Here is a 21,065-nt window from a genome sequence, read left to right on the forward strand (position 1 = left end):
CAGCATATCAGCTTCAGACAGTTTAATGGAGGAGGTTGAAAGACAGGAGACAGCATGGGTTACGAGGAAGAGGTTATAGTCATGATGGGAGTTCTGAAACTAGCAAGAGCAGACTGGTAGAATTTCAAGCTGAATGGTAGATAGAGAATGGAACTTGATTGAAGTTCATCAAACTGATGCAGGACTGTACTGGAAAGGACGGAATTCTGGATGTGGTCCGAACCAAGGTATGAAGTATGACCAGGTAAAACTACCATTAGCCAGTAGTGATCATCCCACTGTGTGCTTACATTTGGGGATGGGGGAAGGTAAGAACCCAAGGGCAACCATAATACTGTAGGATGTATGGGAGTTGATTGTGATGAACTGGGATAGGATATGGGGACAAGTTGAGGGAGTAAGGTTTTGGAAGTGGGACAGGAATGCTGTACTTAGAGCTATGGATAAGAGCTTGAGAAAGAAGAAAAGTAGAGACAGCTAGTTTTTCTACACAAAAAGGTGATTTTAACAATGGGGGTAAAAGGACATACAGAGTGGGAAGAAGAAGGCACAATAAATGGAGGCTAGCAAAAAGGGCCTCGTAGATATAAGCAGAAGTGGAATTAGAAGTTGTCAAGAGGGGCTAGTAGAGATTCTTGGGTATGCAGCACAAAGAAGGAAGGGAGGGGAAGACCTACTCAGGCTGAATGATCACAGAAGTTTAGGAAGAGCAGAGCTGTTGAATGAGTGTCTCACTTTAGTCTTTACAAAGAGGAAAGCAAAGAGAGTGTGACATGCTGGTAGGGAGGTAAGTTAGAATTTGGAGAGCAGTGGAGAGAATTGGTTTCCTAAGGAAAGACTTACCATAGAGACTAGATGGGTCACTCCACAGAATCCTCAGGAGTCTGGCCAGTGTCTTGGGAGATCTGTGGTAGAGGTTTACAGAAGTGCCTGAGGAATGGAAAACAGTTAGTCAGTTTGATACATTTTTACAAGGGGTCAAGGTGAAAAGTCTCCATGCTTTTAGCCTAACACCAGTGGCAGGTGGAGTCATGAAGAGAATTTTGAGAGATCTGTTGCTTTCTTAAAAGAGCAAGAATCTCCAGGACAGTAACCATAAGTTCATAACCAGAAAAAGCTGCCTTTGAAATCTGATCCAGCTTAATGACTAGGGTACAGGAGCCCATGACAGGGAAGCAGATGTGGTCTACCTCAATTTTACCAAGGTCTTTGTATAGTCCTGACTTTTGACCAGTTAGAAAAATGGAAGGATTAAGGAAAGGATTAAAAGTAGGAAACTGGATTCCTGCATAATTTACGGTAGGACAGATAGGGTGGGTGACAGCATCAAGAATAAGGAAGAATAAGGAAAGTGAAATGAGTACTGTAGTAATCACTGATATGTGCAGTACTTTGAAGTGTGTTTGTTTCAAATATACCTGTGAAACAGAGAAACATATTCTGGAGCAAAAAAAAAAAATAGGCTCATCCTGTTTGCTGATGACAGAAATTTTAGTGCAGCAGTAGAGGATGGAGGAGAGAGGAGTATAAGCAATGGTTCGGAAAGGCTGACCAGGTGGACTGAAAGCTGTGGCAGCTGAGGTTCATTGCAAAGTACTGTACCTAGGCCACAGCAGTGGTGTTGAAATCTAGCCTGAGGAGAGATGAACTGAAACCAGAAAAGCAGGAGGGTATTGCTTAAAACCTGGGTAGGATCAACAGAAGTAGAGTGAGAGGGCATTGGAAAAAGCCAACAAAGTGTTGGAGTGGATTCTTAGAGTGATTTTTTTTATAAATGTATTAACTTAGCAGAACATTGATCCACATGGACCTTTTTCAGACTCGGTCCAGGAGCATTGTCTGTTGACTTGCTCAGGGTTAACCGTTAGGCAGATGAAAGCTGACAGAATCAAACCCTGGAATACAGTTGGCAGTATTTTAACAGCTTATACCTTTAATTGCCTGCACTAACTGCTAGACACTAGAAGCAAAAGGTAGTGCTCCTGTATTTCTGGGCTCTGGTCAGGGCATTCATTGTGTATTGTCTGCAGTTTTGGAGGCCTCACAGAAGAACAGCATCAGGTTGTTGGATGGAGTGCAGAGAAAATCCATTGGAAGGGAGCACTGGATGGAGGGGGAAGGATATGACCAAAGACCAGAGGAACTAGAGTGCTTCTTACAAAAAGTCCAAAAGAGCCAGGAGGAACATGATATAGGTGCACAAAATTGTGCCCGGAAGATTTGAAGAGACTGATCTGAAAAGGAAGGACAGGGGGTGCAGATAGCAGGTTGCAGGTTACATACTCTCTGTTTCTGCAGAGGATTTTGTGGAGAATGTTGTGGGCCCATGAAATGGATTACCAGAATGAGTGGTGGAGAGGAGCTCCCCAGAGACATTCAAGAGGGCATATGGCAGGAGAATGTTGAATGCAGTTAAAGGGAAGACTAAATAGGAATATTTCCTTTGCCAACTGTATTGTAGCTGGACCTCCTTTATAATTACCACTGGTTTCATTATGCCAGCTGTTGACTGGTGAGGACGATTCTGTGCAGAGTAGTCAAAAATGCTTTTAACAAAAAGTTTAACTTGTTGATTTAGCTGTCAGTAAAAAGGGTCATCTCCCCAGCCTGAGAGAAGGTCATCTTACTGGATGTCTTGAGGCTTCCCATTAACTTAATTCAGCTTGCTGACATCTTACTTTAGCTAGTACATAGCCAACAAATCTGGTTCCTGCTACAGACTTTTGTCCTCTTATAGGTTCATAGGTTAGTGCTAAGCTAACTGCTCTTGTGAGCCATTTGAAGCCTAGCCAATTATCCCTTGTGAGACTCAAACCCTGCACCTTGCGTTTGTAAGGCAAATACCTTAACCATTAGGCCACCCTCCTCTTGGTTGTTATATTCAAGTAGAAGAGTTTTGGAGTATGTATGGGCAAATCTACATGAGTAAAAAGAACATTTTCATGTTGAAATTGTGGTTTAATTACATATTGGAAATTCTAAATGAAGCTTTCATTATATGCCAGCTTGGGTATAAACCTACATTTTTAGCAAGCAAGATAGCACACCATGGTGCTGAGCTTAGGGTTGCCAACCATCCTGTTTTTCCCAGGATGTCCTGGATTCGGCCATCTGTGTCCTGGGAAGTATCTTCCCAGGATGCCATATGTCCTGTTTTTGGCACAGCTTAGCACAAGTTACTAAGTATTCTCATAATCACTGTTTAAGTAATGCATGGTATCAATATCAGAACTATGCCTGCCCACTATCTAGCCCAGTCCTGAGACCTCATTGCCCACAGCAGTTTGCTGACAGCCCTACAGGCCCATTCATCACGCATGCACGCATGCTGTTCCTTTACAACTGAGCCTATCATGGAGGAGTTCGGCCTGCTGGCCGGTGTTCTTAATTGCCAGCGCAACAACCTGTCAGCAGCATTGCTAACTTGTTCCAATGAAATGAATAACAGTGCGATAATTTACATATTATATTATCCACTTATAATGCTGTTTACTTGAGAAAAATGTAAAAGCAGCAAAAGACCAAAGGCAGCCAGCCGTAATAATCTGAGATGCAGTAGCGCATCTGCACCATCCAGAACCTGTTTATTTAGCAGAATACTTCTGTGGTGTGATGATGGATGGGGCTCCTGTACAAAGTAACTGTTCCTGGTTGTAACCCTCAGTGATGGGAAGTCCACCACAGAAACTGAGCACTCAGATTGCAGAAAGGTAAGGTAGTAATGTATAAACGCATTGCTCTGCCTATGTCCATGAGCATTAGTGATTATGCTCCTTTGCAAATTTTTGTATTGTTTTGTCCCTATTCTTCGTGGCATGATTTTGTGAGGTAGGTCCATGTCATTTTCAACTTCCACGATTTGATGACTACATTAAAAAGCCACCCTAGCCAAAGGAGAAGATACGGTTTTACGGTGAAATTCTATTAAATATAAATTCCAGTCTTGCAGTCTGGGTGAAACCTGGCAGCTGCTAGCAGACTTACTACCTATATTATTAAAAAGATATGTGGGTACAGGAACATAACTTTTTAGTTTGTGGTCCTTCAGCATATACTGACAAAAAATGCTCAGCCTAGAAGAAACATGTGCAAGCTCACTTGCAATGGTCATTCTGACAGCACTGAAACAGCAAGCAATTATTTCATTATTATGCATTTCTTTACACGTTTGGTTATTTATTAATATACAAACCTGGTTAACAATGATTTATTTTTTGACTGCACCTTCTGTACTAAAGTTACTTGTTTTCATATGACTGTAATTTTTATTCAAACATATCTGGCACTTTTTTAAGTTGTCAAGGCTAAGTTCTAACAATTAACCAATTGCATCATGGATTTAAATTAGAAAAAATTGCCTTCATAATCGCTATAGCGAGGGGTAACAGAGCTAGTTTGAGTGAACTTTATTCTTTGCTTCCAAATCAGGACTAATCTACTAGGTGATTCGATTTTCTGCACATTTTTACTGTTTTTTTTTTTTTTTTTTTTTAAATGTGTCCACAGTATTATGCTTGTTTGTGTGTGTATTACATCATTATCTTCCAAAATTAGATGTTTTATTAGGATATAGTTGGTCATCAGGTGACCGTGTGAATTGTAACGAGGCTGACTGAAAAATGTACCTTTAGTCCAGATGTACTCTAAAAGGGCGCGTTATCAGTGCCTAAATAGGGATTTGCAATGGGGATAGCAGAGTCGATTGCACGCTGAAAATAAGATCTGGACCAGACTGCTTTGTAAAAATCCGAATGTTCTCAAGCACACACATACGCGCTTGTGTTAAACACATTGTAACAGGGTAAAATGAACAAACTAGAACTAGCAAGGGCAAGAATACACAGTCCAAAGAATACGTTGAATCCACTTGAATCCACTTAAGCGCTTTTCGTCAGCGAAGTACGATGACTTCTTCAGAAACTGTTAAAATTAATTAATTAACCACCTGACCCTTATATAAACAGGCAAAACATCTTAAACATGTGGCTAAAAGAGCCAATCCATTAATACTGTTTAGAATAACTAAACTAAAAGTTCTTGAGATAAAAATAATGACAATGGATGTTGAAAAAATACAGTACATTGTAAAAGATATGAAATAAAAAATAAAATTAAGAAGTAAAATTAACCAGTCATTTTCAAACTTCACTGAAAAAGTATCAATAAGTCATAAATTTAAAAATTAAACTAAGCACACAGTGACCCAACCTATGCAGAGTTTAATTATTTCACCATAATAAATAACCCAAATTATACCATATAGAGGAAGAGGTTCATCTCTTGAGGCTTGAGGATTCAACTTATTCTTTGGACTGTGTGTTCTTGCCCTTGCTCGTTCTAGTTTGTTCATTTTAGTTTGTTTCTCAGTCTTCTGTCTACTGTTTTGTACATTGTAACAGGGTGACACATGTTGTGTCTGTTTAGCTGAGCAGGCATTCCATTGATGCCCCAAATACGCTTACAGTAGTTGGAGAAAGACAACCCTGGGAAAGCTAATTGGCTAGAACCGCGCCCTTCCAGGTACCGGAAAGAGCGCTGATTGGCTGAACTGTTTAAAGCGACTTCCTTCGTGTTGCTTTACTGTAAAACCAACTTAATTTCCAGTTAGGCTTATTGAATAGACCGCAAAGAATCGTGTGGTGCGTGCAGAGCATAGACACACTGCTTTCCACAAACCTGGCCAAACAGCAAGCGTCTGCTACAGACGTCAACCTTGTAAGACCATCGCTTAACGGCTTCTTTACATTGGGCAGTATGAGGCTATAGGGTCTTATCGAAGAGTTTGCGTGAAGTGCGGGACTTTCCACAACTTCACCTTTGTCGAATGGATGCTTCACCCTTACTAAAAACTGATGTTATAGTCTGAAGCAATGTTTTTGCATAGAAGTCAAAATCTGATATTGTTAGCTGATCTACTTGGGGGTTCATTTGGTTAATTCCACTGGAAGTAACAGTAAGGTTACCAATGCCAGGGTCATAGCTGCAGCCAAGTGTGGTAGTGCCGCAATCGAGTTTTTGTCAATTGTGTGGAAATGTTTGCAAGTTATGTAACTGAAGGTAGCGTGAGTGCGCAGAAACTGACAGAGAATGTAATGATTTGCCAAACACTCCTCCACCTAAAAAGAAAGCAAAGAAGTTGTCACGGTATCATCAAGAATGGCAGAGAGAATTTTCCTGGTGTGAAAAAGTTCACGGCAATGTCTTCACAGCTCGATGCACATTGTGTAAGAAGGAGGTTTTGGTTTCTTATGGTGACAAAGGTGACATAGTAAATCGTAGCCATTCGAAAAGTCATCAGAAAGCTCAGTTTGCTGCAAACACTGCTGCCACTGACATTTTTTTCAAGAAGTAGTCAAAGACAGTAACAGGAATTGACAAGCAGGCAAGAGTTGCAGAACTCGTGCGTGTTTACCACACTGTACGTCACCACATCTCCTACAACGCTGCTGACTGTGGTGCTAAACTGGACCACTTGTTATATCAAGACTCGGCTACTGCTAAAAAGACAGCATGTGGTCGCACGAAAGCAGAAGCACTGATGACTGATGTCCTTGGCCCAAAGTCAGTGGAGTCCATTATGAAAGACATTACTGGTGACAATTTTGTTCGATATTCTGTGTCAACTAATGCATCTAATCTCAAGAACAGAAAAATGTTTCCTGTTTGCATTCAATATTTTACTGTTGAAACTGGTTTAAGTAAAAAGCTTTTAGACTTTGTTGAGCTTAATGACGAACATTCTACCTCTATCGCAGACCTGCTAGTTAAAGTTCTTTCAGATAATGGCCTTGACATTGCATGCATGTCTTCTTATTCAGCTGATAACACAAATATGAACTATGGTGCAAAGCAGTCTGTGTTTACTGAGCTGTTGAAAAGAAATAGTAATATTCTGAAGACAAACTAGAGCCCAGTTGCAAAATTTTTTTGACTTTGTATACTTAGAATATCACGAGTTGTTGAGGCATGTACCAACGAGATGATTGTCTCTGAGTCCAGTTGACAGATTACAAGATTCATAGCCTGCCATTGTGTCCTACTTTGCATCTCTTGGTGAAGACTGCCCAAAGAGAGTTTGTATGCATCTGGGAATAGAAAATAAAATGCATGACTGTGAAGCAGTAGAGACAAACATTTTGTGCAGAACATTTGCAATGTGTTTGAGGTGTTGGTCCAGAAAGTGGAGATCAAAGATTTTACATTGCTTGACCTCTTGCCTGTAATGCAGCAACTGAAAACTAAAATTGAGTCATGCATAACTGATACATTTTTTTGGACACAAAGCACCAACTATACTTGAGAATGAGGACATGGAACCTCATGTCTGCAACAAAATTTTTGGCAGCTCTAGAAAAGTCTTTAGCATACCTGAACAAATGGTTTAATTTCTCAGATGGCAGCATTGCGTGTGTGATGCATCAAATATCTCTAAATACAGAGGTAGCATTTCAGTCCTTTCAAAATGCAAGCACTGTCATGGGCTTGACAACAAAGGACATCGATTTAGACGTGCTTTATGATGAGTTTTGTGCAGCAAGGCATGCTTTATCCAATATTGTTGCTAATTCAACTGCTACTGCATGCACTAAATGGCAGGAATTTTTTGCAGGTGCCCGTGATAGTGCAGCTTTTCTAACGAACATGTTTAAGATTGTATCAGCCGCATTGTCATTACCAGGCAGCAATGTCTTCCCTGAAAGGGTGTTTTCTTTAATGAATGCAAAGTGGCGTGCAGATCGAAGCAGGGCCACTCTAGCACTAATCAAAGCAGAACTGCAAGTTTTTCTTTACAACATGAGCTGCAGTAATTTTTATCAGTTTGTTTCGAAAGATGACAAATTGATTTCATCAGCAGCTGGCAGTGGAAAGTTCAAATGGAAACAAATTGCTCAGCTTGAGCAGTCTGCTTCTTCCGCGAGTACTTTAACAGCTCAGGGTCAGCCTGCTCTGGATTCATGTGAGGTAGACGTTCAACTTCAATCAAAGTAATTAGTTTGTTCAACTGACATTGTATAACATTTGTATTGTATTGACTATATCTTTTGCTTACACCTCAATGTTATTGTTTTATTGTTTTTTTGCTGTTTTCCAACATGAATGACTAGTAGCAATTTAGCAGTTAGCCTAACTGTCTGTGTGGCCTGGCTACTTGAAAGTAAAAGTTTTGAGCTAAAAATTCTTGCATTCAAGTGTTGTTGTTTTGGGCTCAAAATGCACTAAAACTCATCTACGAGCATCTGTTTAAAACATTTTTCCGGGGGCTCGGTGCCTGGAACCCCTGGGGATGGGGAAGGGAAGGAGGGAGGCAGGGGAGAGAAGGGAGAGGAGGGGACGGGGGGTGGGGGGCAAGGGGCAGGAAAAGATTTTAATTGGGAAAAGTTGGCAACCCTAGCTGATTTGCTTAAGTTTTTTTTTTTTCTTGTCAGTATTTAGTACTATGCACATGATCAGTTGAGCTGAGAGCTATCAGGTTATAGTCACTGTTTCTTATTTTCTTAGGTCGTTAAGGTCACTTTGGATATTCACATGAATGAAGCAGCAGGAGACATCCTGGTGTTCCTGACTGGTGAGTCTGACATTTTCTTTCATTTAATGTTTTATCATTCTGTTGCTTTGTCAATCTAGTGTAGTGTTTTTGTCTTTTTTTTATGAATTCACAGCATCTATTCCTTGATCACTATGTTCTCCATATGTCATGTTGGGCTTACATCCCCAATAATTTGCAGTCTGTTTTAGGCTTAGTAAGAAAAGTATGGCTTCTAGAGAGTCTGAAAACTTCATAAAATAATGTCATTTCCATGTTTTCTTGACTTTGCTGTGGCCATCTAATGTGGCTTGACATGTGGTGATCACAAATGTTTCATAGATCTCCACTGGAGTCTACGGTGGTATGGCCAGCCCCAAGCATAAAGCCACACTTTGACCCCAAAAGTATGGAAAAAAAGACACATTGTCATTATTTTACTTGGTAGCTACTGAGAAAACCTAGTAGGCATTTCAATCTCCTAAGATCCTATGAGAGTTTTACTAAGACATCAATGACATGTTTTTGTGCACTTGTTTGTATATACATTTATTAATTTATTTTTCATGTTGATGAGGTAAGGAAACTAGTCAAAAGACCTTCAGTCATAACCCAGGCCAGTGCCACATACTACAAATTAACTTGCTTGCAAGCACTATTCAATAAGCAATAAGGGAAAATAGTGTTTCATGTTTGTAATAGTAATTATAGTAGAGCATTGGTAGAGAAAGGTACATGCAATATGTACAAAGCATACAAGCTTATAAATTTAAATGCAGTGCAAAAGGTTGAGTAGGATTACAATGAAGGGAGAGCAGCATTAGGGGGGTTTAGACAAGTCAGTAAAGGAGAAAGAGGTAGCAAGAAAGGAGACTGCAAGTAAATGAGCAGAAAATGAAAGAAAATAAGAGATTGTTCAAGCTGGGAAGTAGTTATACCTGGCAGACTTGTTAAAGTAGACTAAGGCATTTATGAAGGCTGGAAAGGAAGTAGTTGATTTAAGATTTACATGGGTATTGCATTCCAAACCTCAGGTGCAAGTTTAGAGATGGCTGTTTTACAGTCATGCAGAAGCAATGACCATTAAGAATTAGAACTGCCTCTGATTTGTGATCTAAGGGGATAAGAGAGTATTAAGAGTGTGGAGCACTAGTGCATATGGAGTTCAGAAGTTAAGAAAGATAGGTTTGCTGATAGTAGAAGACAGACAGAACAAGGCTGTTTGGGTACTATGTAGGATATTAGTCAAGTGGAGCAGTGATGAGTGAAGGAGTAGGATTGTAAATTAGCAATTTTTGAGGAGTTTTTTTTCTTTTTTGCAAGTTTAGTGTATTTCGAGAGTTGCTAGGAGGAACTATGGGCAGAAAATATTCGAGTTTATGGATAAGTATATTCTTTGCTGTGGTGAACAAGGTGTCAGGAGTGAGTTGACAAGTTAGTTTAGTTGGTTATGGTAATAGAGACATAACTACTGAAGTCTGTATCTCCTACAAATGTCTGTTCCTTTCCCCCACTTTGTGAAAAGATGAATTCCTGACATGTCTCAAGTATAATGCCATCCTCCACCTATTTCACATAGCAGGTTCATAGGTTCATACTAGGCTATCTGCCCTAGGGCATTTATAAGCCTAGCCAGAGTGTGTTTGGCTTTCGCCACCCATTTTAAATTAATTTTGCTATGCCCTTTTTCGAGGTTAGTATACTGTGCCTCTGTCTAACAGTGACACAGAAGTGATACCCGGGGTAAACCTATGATCTCCCATCCACTCATCAAGATTCCTCTTGAAGAGAGTCAATGAGGGACTCTGCCTAACCTGGACTGGGATTTTATTCCAGAGTGAAGGGAGCCTCTGGGTTATGAATCTGTCCCTCCAGCATGTCCTATTTATTTCAGTGCTGAGGTTCAAGTCTCTCGAGCCAGAGCTCGATAGGATTTGGATTTTCTGAGGTGCAGCATGTCCATTAATTCCGGGTTAGACATGGCTTTATACGTCAGGCACAGATCGCCTCTGAACAGGCGGTATGCCACTGAGTAGAGCTGGAGTTTCTTTAACCGGGCAGCATATGGCATCTGTTTGAGCCCTTTGATCCTCTTGGTGAGGTACTTTTGGGGTCTTTCCAGTTGCTGCAGGTCTCTGGTAAGGTACATCCCAAAAGGGACATTATACTCAATTATGGGCCTGATGAGGGATGAGTAAAGAGGCATGATGACCTCCCCTGATCTAGATGTGAATCCCTTCATGATTAGGTGGGCTATATAAAATGTTTTTCTAACCACTTTGGCTACGTGGTTGTCAAATGAGAGATTGCTATCAACTTGTGTCCCCAGGTCCCTAATTACTTCTACTGTACTTAATGGATTACCACCTATGTGGTAATTTGTGGGCACTTTGTTTTTGTCAAAGGGGATGACTATACACTTTTTGGCATTTAGCTTGAGGCCATGGCTTTGGCACCAGTTGTCTGTTTCTATGAGGCCCTTTTGGAGGATGCTTGTGTCGGCTGGAGTGTCGATTATGGCGCCCAGTTTGCAGTCATCTGCGAACTTAGTCAGCCACAGTCCTTCCGTGTTGGCCTGTACCTCCGAGAAATATATACCGAACAAGAGAGGTCCCAGGACTGGGCCTTGTGGGACACCACTTGTAACTGGTTTGGAGTCTGACATGGCTCCAGCAATTCTAACCATGTGGGTTCTGTCCTTGAGCCAGTTTGCAATCCATCTAGTGACATAGGGGTTTATATTTAAGCTGGTGAGCTTATCTATAATGCCCGAGTGGGGTATTGTATCGAAGGCTTTTGCAAGGTCCAGGTAGGCTGTGTGGACCACCTTCCCCTCGTCAATGGCCTTGGTGACTGTTTCAAAGAAATCAACCAGGTTTAAGAGGCAGGATCTGCCCTTAACAAAGCCGAACTGGGTAGGATCCAGTGTCTGTAGGTCCCCAATATCTTTATTTATGAGGTCCATGTTGATCCTTTCCATAGCTTTGCAGACCAAGCTAGTCAGGCTTATGGGGCGATAGTTTCCAGGATCCGTTGAGGCACCACCTTTATGGAGAGGGACCACTGTTGCTGTACGCCACTGTTTGGGCACATATCCTGTAGTAAGGCTGAGATTGAACAGTAGTTTTATGTTTGGGTTTAGCTCTTCTTGGAGTTCATGTAGGACGCAGCCCGGGACACCATCTGGTCCCATTGATGCTGTGTTTTTTGCTTTGGAGAGGGCGGCTCTTGCCTGAGCATCTGAGATGTCAGGGGGGCAGCACTCTGCTGGGATAGATATTTGCCCTTTTGGTGGGGGGGGGGAGTTTGCGCTGAACCTGTCAGCTAGGACGTTGGCAATGTCTGTGGGTTCAGTGTATTTTTTGTCATTTTTGAGCATATCTGGGAATTACCACCCAGGTTCCTAACATAACTAAATAAAGCCTTGTGATTATCCTTAGTGTCCTGTGCAATTTTTCTCTCGAAGCTGGCCTTAGACAATTTTATGAGTGCCCGTAGTTTTTTGCTAATACTGATCAGTGATGCCTTCCATTTTTGGGATTTTGCTCTATCATTTAGTAGCTTCCTCCTTCTATTGTATAGTTTGTTTATGGCTGGGGTCCACCAGACAGGACGTCTGCCTTTGGAGGATTGGGTCTTGGTTTTATTTGGGATCGCATGATCCATGCATTCCTGAAGGTGTTCATAGAATGCGTTTATAAAGGATTCTGCGGTCTGGGCCGTATTTTCCACAGGCCCGGGGGCTTTGAAGGATTCCACCTTGGTTTTGAGGAGTGTGAAATTTGCTTTAGAGAAATTTTTCACTGTAGTTTTCTGGGCAGGGGGTGGGGTCGGGATGTGAATATCCAGTGAGATTAGTTTATGGTCTGATCTTACCAGTGAGGGATACACTTCTGGTCTGGAGCATAGAGTCCCCATGTTGGTGATGATCAGGTCCAGTATGTTTTCTCCTCTTGTGGGAATGGTAACAAGTTGTTCCATAGCATTTGAGTTTATAAATTCTAGGAACCTTTGGGCTAGGGTGTTGGAGCTAGAGTAATGCTCCCAGTCTATGTTTGGGTAGTTGAAGTCGCCCAATATAATGGTGTTTGGAGAGACCTTCATATTTTCCAGTGTTCTCAGGAAGGCCGAGTGGGGTTCCTGGGTTTGGGAGGGTGGTCTGTAGCAGGCTATAAACTGGAAGGCAGTTTTACCCACTGTTAGTTGCACATGGATAGTCTCTGATGCTTCGTGCTTTGCCACCAGCCTGGAGGTGTGGGTATCTTTGATGAATATCGATACTCCCCTCCTTTTGTGGTTCGGTCCAAGTTTTGGGGCGAAAAGCATTGTATGAGGTATAACCTGGTAGTGCTGGGGTGCTCTCGGGAGCCCTGAACCAGGTTTCTGTTACTGCACAGATATCGATGTTCTCCATGCTAAGGAGAGTTTCGAAAAGTGCATCTTGAGGTTTAGACTTCTGGCGTTGAGTAGCATTACTCTTAGTTTCTTATCCCTTGTGATACCTATGGAGGTGGGTTTGTCTTTTGAGCCTTGCCTAAAAAAGGCACTATGGGGGTAGCAAGAGCCTTTGCCAATATCCGAAAGCCCAGGGGTGACAGGTGCAAGCCGTCCCTAGCGAAGCATTGTGGCGTGTCGAGCATATCATCCCAAGCTGACAGGCATTGTTTTTGTGTTACTATGTTTACAACTGCGATTCCTTTCTTTGATGTTTTGTTCATAATTCTATCATCATCATAATACTGGAACTCATGCTTGCTGGTCTTGGGATCACAGTGCTGTCTTTTTGTAAGATACTGTAGTGCATGTGTTGCAGCCATCAGTATAAAGTATATATGAGTATAATCATTTTAGGTTCATTACGGGGATCGCTGTCTACAAGGAAGAATGTCATCTCCACTCATTGACCACAGAATACCATTGCTGACAGCAGGCATTGCTATAATCGGTGTGTGTGTGTGTATATATTTATATATATATATATATATATATATATATATATATATATATACATTTATATACACAGTATATATATATATATATATATATATATATATATATATATATGTGTGTGTGTGTGTGTGTGTATTTATATATACACGCACACACGTGTGTGTATCTATATATGTGTGTGTATGTGTACATATGAATATATATATATATATATATATATATATATATATATATATATGTTTGGCCTTTTGAAGAGTACAAGTTCTATATATAGTGATGTATTATTATCACGCTATTTGTCCTTTAGGTAATTTCTTTTGTATTTTAATTATTCATAAGTATATATTAGACTAATGACTACCAGGGCCTTTATAAGTCTAATCACGTAATCCAACCCAGTTGTGTTCCTATGTGTCATGAGCATTTATTAGGAGGGGGTATGTCAGTTAGGAAGTTTCTAAAGGATATGTTAGTTTGGGCATAGTTACTGTCTATCTCTGTCTATCAGAGACATGGTAGCCAGACCCAGAGTAAGTTTCTGATTTCCCATCATTTGGTCAAAATTATTGCTAAATAGGGTTAGGGATGGAATCTGCTTCACATAGATGGGGAGCCTGTTCTGGAGCATGGGGATCCTCTGAAACACATATCTGTCTTGCCAGCATGTCCTTTTTATGTGGGGTTCTGATGCTGTTCATTTTGCAGGTCCATCAGAGCTGGATCTGAGGATGCCTTTTATGTCAGGCATAGATCGCCTTTCAGTAAAATGTAGGAGACTGAGTATAGAGACAGTGCTTTAATGTGATATGTATAGGATAATGTGCTTATACCCTAGATTCTCCTAGTAAGGAACCTTTTAGGTGTTCCATCTGTTGCATATGTCTGGTCAGGTGCATACTGAAGGAGGCAATATACTCGATGACGGGTCTGGTAAAGGCTGTATAAAGTGGCACCATGACTTCCTTGGACCTGGATGCTATGCCCTTAATTATAAGTGGGGCGACATATAATGATTTTCTTACCACCTTGGCAACATGGTGGTCTAAGACCAGATACTGTCTACATATGCTCCCAGATCCCTGAGTGTCAGGTCAACTCTTAGGGGTGTCTTATCAATGGAGTAATTAGCCTTGGTGGCCATTTTTCCAAGAGGCACTGTTGCTCGTCCGGCCAAGATAAAACAAATGAGCATTCATGGGTTCTGTTCAAGTAGCTGTATTATGTACAAGACACATCAGGATTATGGCTTAATAACTTTAACTTAGATAAATTTGTAAACAAACTAGCTATCACACTCATACGTGCTCACTCTCTGGCTGCAGTCTCAAATTGACACTGAAGCTAACATGTGCTTGCTATTTATATGCACGTGCTGTCCTTGAAACCTTTGTTAAAGGTGCAACACACACACACACACACACTATTCTACATCCCCCCTCTTCGAGAAGTGAGTAATGCAGTATTGACGACATTAATTGACATGCAACTTTACAAATAATTCTTTGACATGCAATTATACAGAACTAAATACATATAGACAGTTATGTCCAGGTTGCTGTGTATTTCACACTAGGTCTGGAAATATGACCAAATCGTGTGACATAAAAATTACAATTAAGTCTAGCAAATGGGACTGTCTCTGCTGAATGTTCAACTTTGGGGAGATTAGGAACATCATCAGGAATGGAAGTAGAAGTTAAGACACGTTCTGCAGCAGGAACATTGTCTGAATTGCTCTGAGATCTAGAGTCTGTATCACAGGAACAATGCTGTGATATCGATTCCGATATAGGAAGATATCTGCGATTTCTCCTGTACTCCACACCCTCAGATTCTACGAAGTAGGATCTTGGCTAGGCAAGTATATTTGTTACTTGACCAATCTGGTCGAAACCTTTCACCATTTGTACCTCACTGTCTCTTCTTCTTTCAGTAGATGAAGAAATCTGCTCGAGTTATCATAGCTGGACTCTGGAAAGAACGCTTTCTGTATAGCTGGGCTCTGATTGTTCTGTTTGCTTTAGGCCTCAACAAACTGGAACTGATAGGCAATGTTGTACTGGTTTGCCTAGATAGAAGTCTCTGAGCAGGCGAGCCAAGTATATCATCATGGGCTATGTTTCTGAGATTGAGTAAATTCAAAAAGACATCGGTACTATCACACTTTGACTTTTCTGGTAATTGCTTTGCACTTTGTACTGCACATTCAGCTAGTCCATTTGCCTGCTAGTAACATGTACAAAGTCCCATTCATTTGCAAATTTCTGAAACAACTCTCTGGCAAATTGGGTACCATTGTCAGAAATAACTTTGTGTAGACTACCATGGACTGAGAAATGATGTTTCAACTTAGTGATAACAGCAGTGGATGTTGGATTAGGTAGTAAATTAACCTCGATCCAGTTCAAATAAGAGTCTACCAACACTAAATAATGCTGATTGTTCCACTTGAATATATCAGTGACTACTGTTAACCAAGGTAGTTCAGGAACTTGACTTAGCTGAAGTGGTTCTTTTTGCAAATATGGTTTAGTACTGTTGCATACTGAACAAGAAGAAAGTGCTTTATCAATGTTGTTTGCTAGAGAAGGCCAAAATACTAGTCTGCTTGCCCTTCTTTTGGTAAATCCGGAACCTGGGTGACCACACAGCAAAATCTGGGTATATTCATATTGTAGGGAAGCAGGAACAACAATTTTAGGACATTTGAAAATAATGCCATCTTCTATCAACATCTTATCTCTGTAAGGAAAATAAGTTTGCACTTCAGATGGTACACTAGATTGCATTGACGGCCATCCAACATTAATGTAGTGGTTGAGCTTTTGCAAATTTGGGTCAGTCTTTGTATGATCTCTCGGCTCATCAGGTCTCATGGTAGAGAACGCACGCACTTCCATGTCATTAAAGTCAAAAGATTTTGCATGAAGCTGTTCCATTGTATTTCTGGGTGATCTGGATAAGGTATCAGCCAGATAAAAAATTTTGCCTTTTGTATAGACGATTTTGAAGTTGTATTTTTGCACTTTGAGCATCATTCTTTGTAATCTCGCTGGAGCTGAATGCATAGGCTTTTTTAAAATAGTGACTAGAGGATGGTGATCAGTCTCAATCTGAATAGCTTGACCATAAATATAATCATAAAATTTTGAACATGAAATACTATTGCCAAAAGTTTTTCTCAATTTGAGCATATTGCATTTCAGTTTGGGTAAGAGCTCTAGATGCATAGGCTACTGGTCTGCCTTCTTGAAGAATAACTACGCCAAGACCACATTTTGAAGCATCACAGGAAAGAGTGAGTGGTTTATTGACATCATACTATCTTAATGTTGGTGGGGTGGCAATTTTATTCATAAGGTCTTCATATTCTCTCTGGTAAGAACATGCAACATTTTTGCGCGTCAGCTCTCTCAGAGATGTTGTCAACTCACTGAAGTCTGGTATAAACGTGCCTAAATAGTCGACCATACCAAGAAAACTTTGTAGCGCTTGAACATTATCTAGTGCTGGCATCTCAAGAATGGCTGCTTGCTTGGACAGGTCTGGTCGCAAGCCAGTGCTAGTAAATAAACGTCTTACATATGTAACTTCTGGTAGTTGAATTTGCACTTCTGATGATTAAGCTTCAAGTTCACTTCACCTGCTCTGTCAAGAACTCTCCTAAGGTTTCTGTCATGTTCTGTTTCACCATTGCCTCCAACCAATAAATCATCTACTATTATGGCACAAGGATAACCCCCCAAAAATTTGCTCCATTGCATGCTGAAAGACTTCACTTGCAGAATTTATTCCAAATGGCATCCTAAGGAATCTATATCTTCCAAATGGGGTACTGAAAGTAGTCAGTAGTGAAAATTTGCAATCAAGCATCACTTGCCAAAATGAACTTTTTGCAGCCAAGACAGAAAAAACAGTGACATTTGGTACCAGGGCTGCGACTTCTTCAACTGTGCACATAAGATGATGTGGTCTCTTTAATGCTTTGTTCAAATCTCTTAAGTCGGTACATATTCTGATTTCATCTGTGCCTTTTTTGTGAGCTGCTACCATGGACAACACCAATTCAGTTGGTTCTGTGACTAGACAAATTACACCTTGCTGCACCATTTTATCCAACTGAGCTTTGACTACCGGAACTTTTCTTGCCATTCGGACCATTGGGTCTAACTTAGTAGAATGCACAACTGGAAGTTTGCCCAACTTGTCATCAAAAACATCAGCATACTCTGGGAAAATAGCTTCAGTAAAACTGGAACTAGGATACTTGCTTATATCATGAATTTCTTTGGTAAAGGAAAGCAAATTAATTCTCAAACTGTCTTCTGAGAATCAAGAATGACTGCACAGGTCTTCGAACTACATACAATAGTAAGCTGCAGCAGTTCCTAGCCAAATAACATGAAAGCACTACTGAGACTTCGGTTTGAATTTCTGCACCCCCATAAGCAACATGTTTTGCACAACTAGCCGCATTAAGTTGCTCACCAGCTCTCACCTTTGCAAAAGTGTCTGTTGACATAACATTACCCTTTGAATCAGTGTCTACTTTGAGCTAGATTGTTTTACCATTGATCTGGACAGTACAAAACACTTCATTATTTGACAGCAAATTTACTGCATCAACCTTTTCACCAATTACTGATACACCATGTATGTAGAAAGTAGAGTTGCAGCTCCCTATATGATCAACTTGCTTCTTTAAGTAACCTTTCTTTATAACTGTGTGAGGTTTACTTGATTTGCAAAACCTTTGAAAATGGTTAAATTTTTTACACTTGTGGCATTGCTGACCAAATGCTAAGCATTTTTCTCTTTTAGACTCATGATTGGCACCACAGTTGCGAGAGGTAACAATAAAGCTTGATTTGGGTTTTGCTGACTCACCCTTGTACTGCACTGAGCATGTCCTTTTCTTAGAACTTGCTGGAAAACTATGGCTTTTACCTGCCACACTCGCAGGGGTTACAGCTGCCATGTGCTTAGGACTGCTTCTGATAGCCACGTTTTGTATGCTGTCTACATTTGCTCTGGAGCCTGCTGAAATCATGCTCTTATCACTTGCAAGCATACTTGTTTGCCTTTCTATAACTTCATGACTTTGACAAATCTCAGTAGCTTTGCTCAGCATTAAATCACTGTCACGAAGCAAAATCTTTTCCAAAAAAAGAAGTGAATTCCGCTAAAGAACGCTCAGCAGAACAAAAAACAATGTAAATATTGGAAGAGCGTTGCGCCACAAGTATTAGTATTTCATCTGAGTATTCAAAACTTGCTAAACAACCAAAATGGCGAAAAGACAGCTTCAAAACAACAGCTTCAATAACAGGCTTTTACTATATTGAATCCACAATATGTGAAATATACAGCTTTGCTGTTATAAAAGTCAAGTGGCGTTGTAATTCCACAGTTTGGAAAAAGCCTCTTATTGAAGCTGTTGTTTTGAAGCTGTCTTTTTGCCATTTTGGTCGTTTAGCAAGTTTTGAATACTCAGATGAAATACTAATACTTGTGGTGCAACGCTCTTCCATTATTTACGAAGCAAAATCTTTCTCACTGCAGCACTACTAATACCACTCACAAGTCTGTCCTTTATTAACTCATCTTTTAAGTCACCAAACCTACACATTTTATCTTTGTTTCTCAGTCAGTAATATAAGCTGCAAAAGTTTCTCCTGGCCTTTGATCTCTTGTGTAAAACAAATGCCTCTCTAATGTAATATTGGTCTGGGGGTTACACATTTCTCTGAATTTGCGTTTCAGATACTTGGGGTCTTCCCTTGATTCAGCCTGCACAACAATATGATGGTTTTCACCTTCTCCTTTATATACTGCTGGTGTGTACACAAATGAACACTCTCTTTCAATGGCCTCTGACCAGCTAGGTTTAGGAAAATGAATGCCCTGGTGCATGCATCTTTGTCAGAATAAGCTGCTTGTATAAAAGTATCATACTCTTGTCAAATATTCACCAATTCTCTGCAATATTCTGATCAAATACAAGTGGTGATGGTTTTCGAAATCCATCTGCCATGCCAACAAATTACAGTAAAACACAATGCAACCCAAGTCCACTTTTAACTGTACGAACATGCACACTTGCACACGCCTGAAATTTGTGCCAGTGTTTGTAACTATGCCAAATAGCACAACAAGCCTCTGAATAACTAAACTTTGCAAAATAAGTCTCTCAAGCACAAGAATACTCTTGAAATCACTTCTTATCAGTGTAAGAAACATTTCAAAATAACTGCACTGTGCTAATAAACTGGCCAGAAGAAGCTCAGTGTAAAAAAACATTTCAAAGTAATTGCACTTTGCGAATAAACAGTACACAACACACTGAAACTTTCACAGAATGGCTGTACATTGCTAAATAACTCTTTATAGTGCAAGAAACACTCTGTAATGGCAGCACTTTCTGAATAGACACACCCACCACAAGAAACGTTTCAAAATGACCGTATTTTGATTGCACTTTACAAAATAGTTGCACTTTACACACAAATAAACTCTTCAGAATAAATCCACAGTAATAGGCACACACTGTAAGCACTTTTACTCACTTTGAGATACTTTAAATAACTGTTGTTATGCCCTTAATAGCTTCAATCAATGCAAAATAGTAGTTTATGCCAAAACATAGCAGTTTGCCAAAACATGTAGTCGCCTTGCTTTATTTATGCTTAACGTTCCCTTTTTGCCTTTATTATATTCGTTTGCTAGTTTAACCCTTTTTCATGCTCATTGTACTTTTCTTGTGCTCATTGTACTTAAACATGCCCATTTATTTTGCTTTAAACATGCTCATTTTGTAATTTCGAGGTAATTCCAAACCCTTTATGTACTTTTCTGATAATTGTTTTATCAAATGTCTTAATTATAAACATTTCATTTAATTAATAAACTTTTCGTGCCTCTTGCTTGTTTAATAATGTGGTTTGTTCCCCTGTAATGCTCCATTTTATCTTTTTTATAAATGTAATAATTTGTGCAAGTTTTCATTACCTTTGGTTTATTTATGGCTGTTTTTTGTGCTCAGTTCTCTTAGTTTACCTTCCCTGTTAACTCTGCATCTCGTAGCTCTGAAAAGCAGTTTCTGGAATCCCACTTCTGACACCATGTTACTTGTCCAGTCAGGATAAAACAGACTAGCATTCATGAGTTCTATTCAAGCAGCTTTATTATGTACAAGCACAACAGGATTTAGGCTTAATAACTTTAACTTAGATAAACTTGTAAACAAACTAGGTATCACACTAGTACGTTCTCACTCTCTGGCTGAACTCTCAAAATGGCACAGAAACTAGCATGTGCTGTCCTTGAAATGCTTTTTAAAGGTACAACATACACTATTCTACAGTCACTATAATGCATTTCTTGCCATTGAGTTTTAATTCATGACTCTGGTAGCAGTCAGTTGCCTGTATTACATCCTCTTGTAAGATGTTTCTGTTATGAGAGGAATCTGTGATAACTTCCAAAAAACAATTATCTGTGAATATGGTCAGTCAAAGGCCTTTACCGCCAAGAAGTAGATGCCAGATAGGAGTCGTCCCAGCACAGAGCCCTGAGGTATCCTGCTGGTGAT

At 40.1% G+C, this 21,065-nt stretch overlaps 1 protein-coding gene across 3 annotated transcripts in view; it reads left to right on the forward strand.

Moving 5' to 3' along the window:
- DHX40 (DEAH-box helicase 40) overlaps positions 1-21,065 on the forward strand; it is an 866,160-nt gene that overhangs the window by 196,099 nt on the left and 648,996 nt on the right. For all 3 annotated transcript variants that reach the window (XM_044054528.1, XM_044054529.1, XM_044054530.1), the window contains one exon: positions 8,500-8,566. In XM_044054528.1, coding sequence (XP_043910463.1) covers positions 8,500-8,566 — 67 coding nt within the window. The remainder of the gene's footprint in view (positions 1-8,499; positions 8,567-21,065) is intronic.

Source organism: Protopterus annectens, chromosome 13.part0 (assembly GCF_019279795.1).
Source record: "Protopterus annectens isolate FY-2018-M chromosome 13.part0, PAN1.0, whole genome shotgun sequence".
NCBI lineage: Eukaryota > Metazoa > Chordata > Ceratodontiformes > Protopteridae > Protopterus > Protopterus annectens.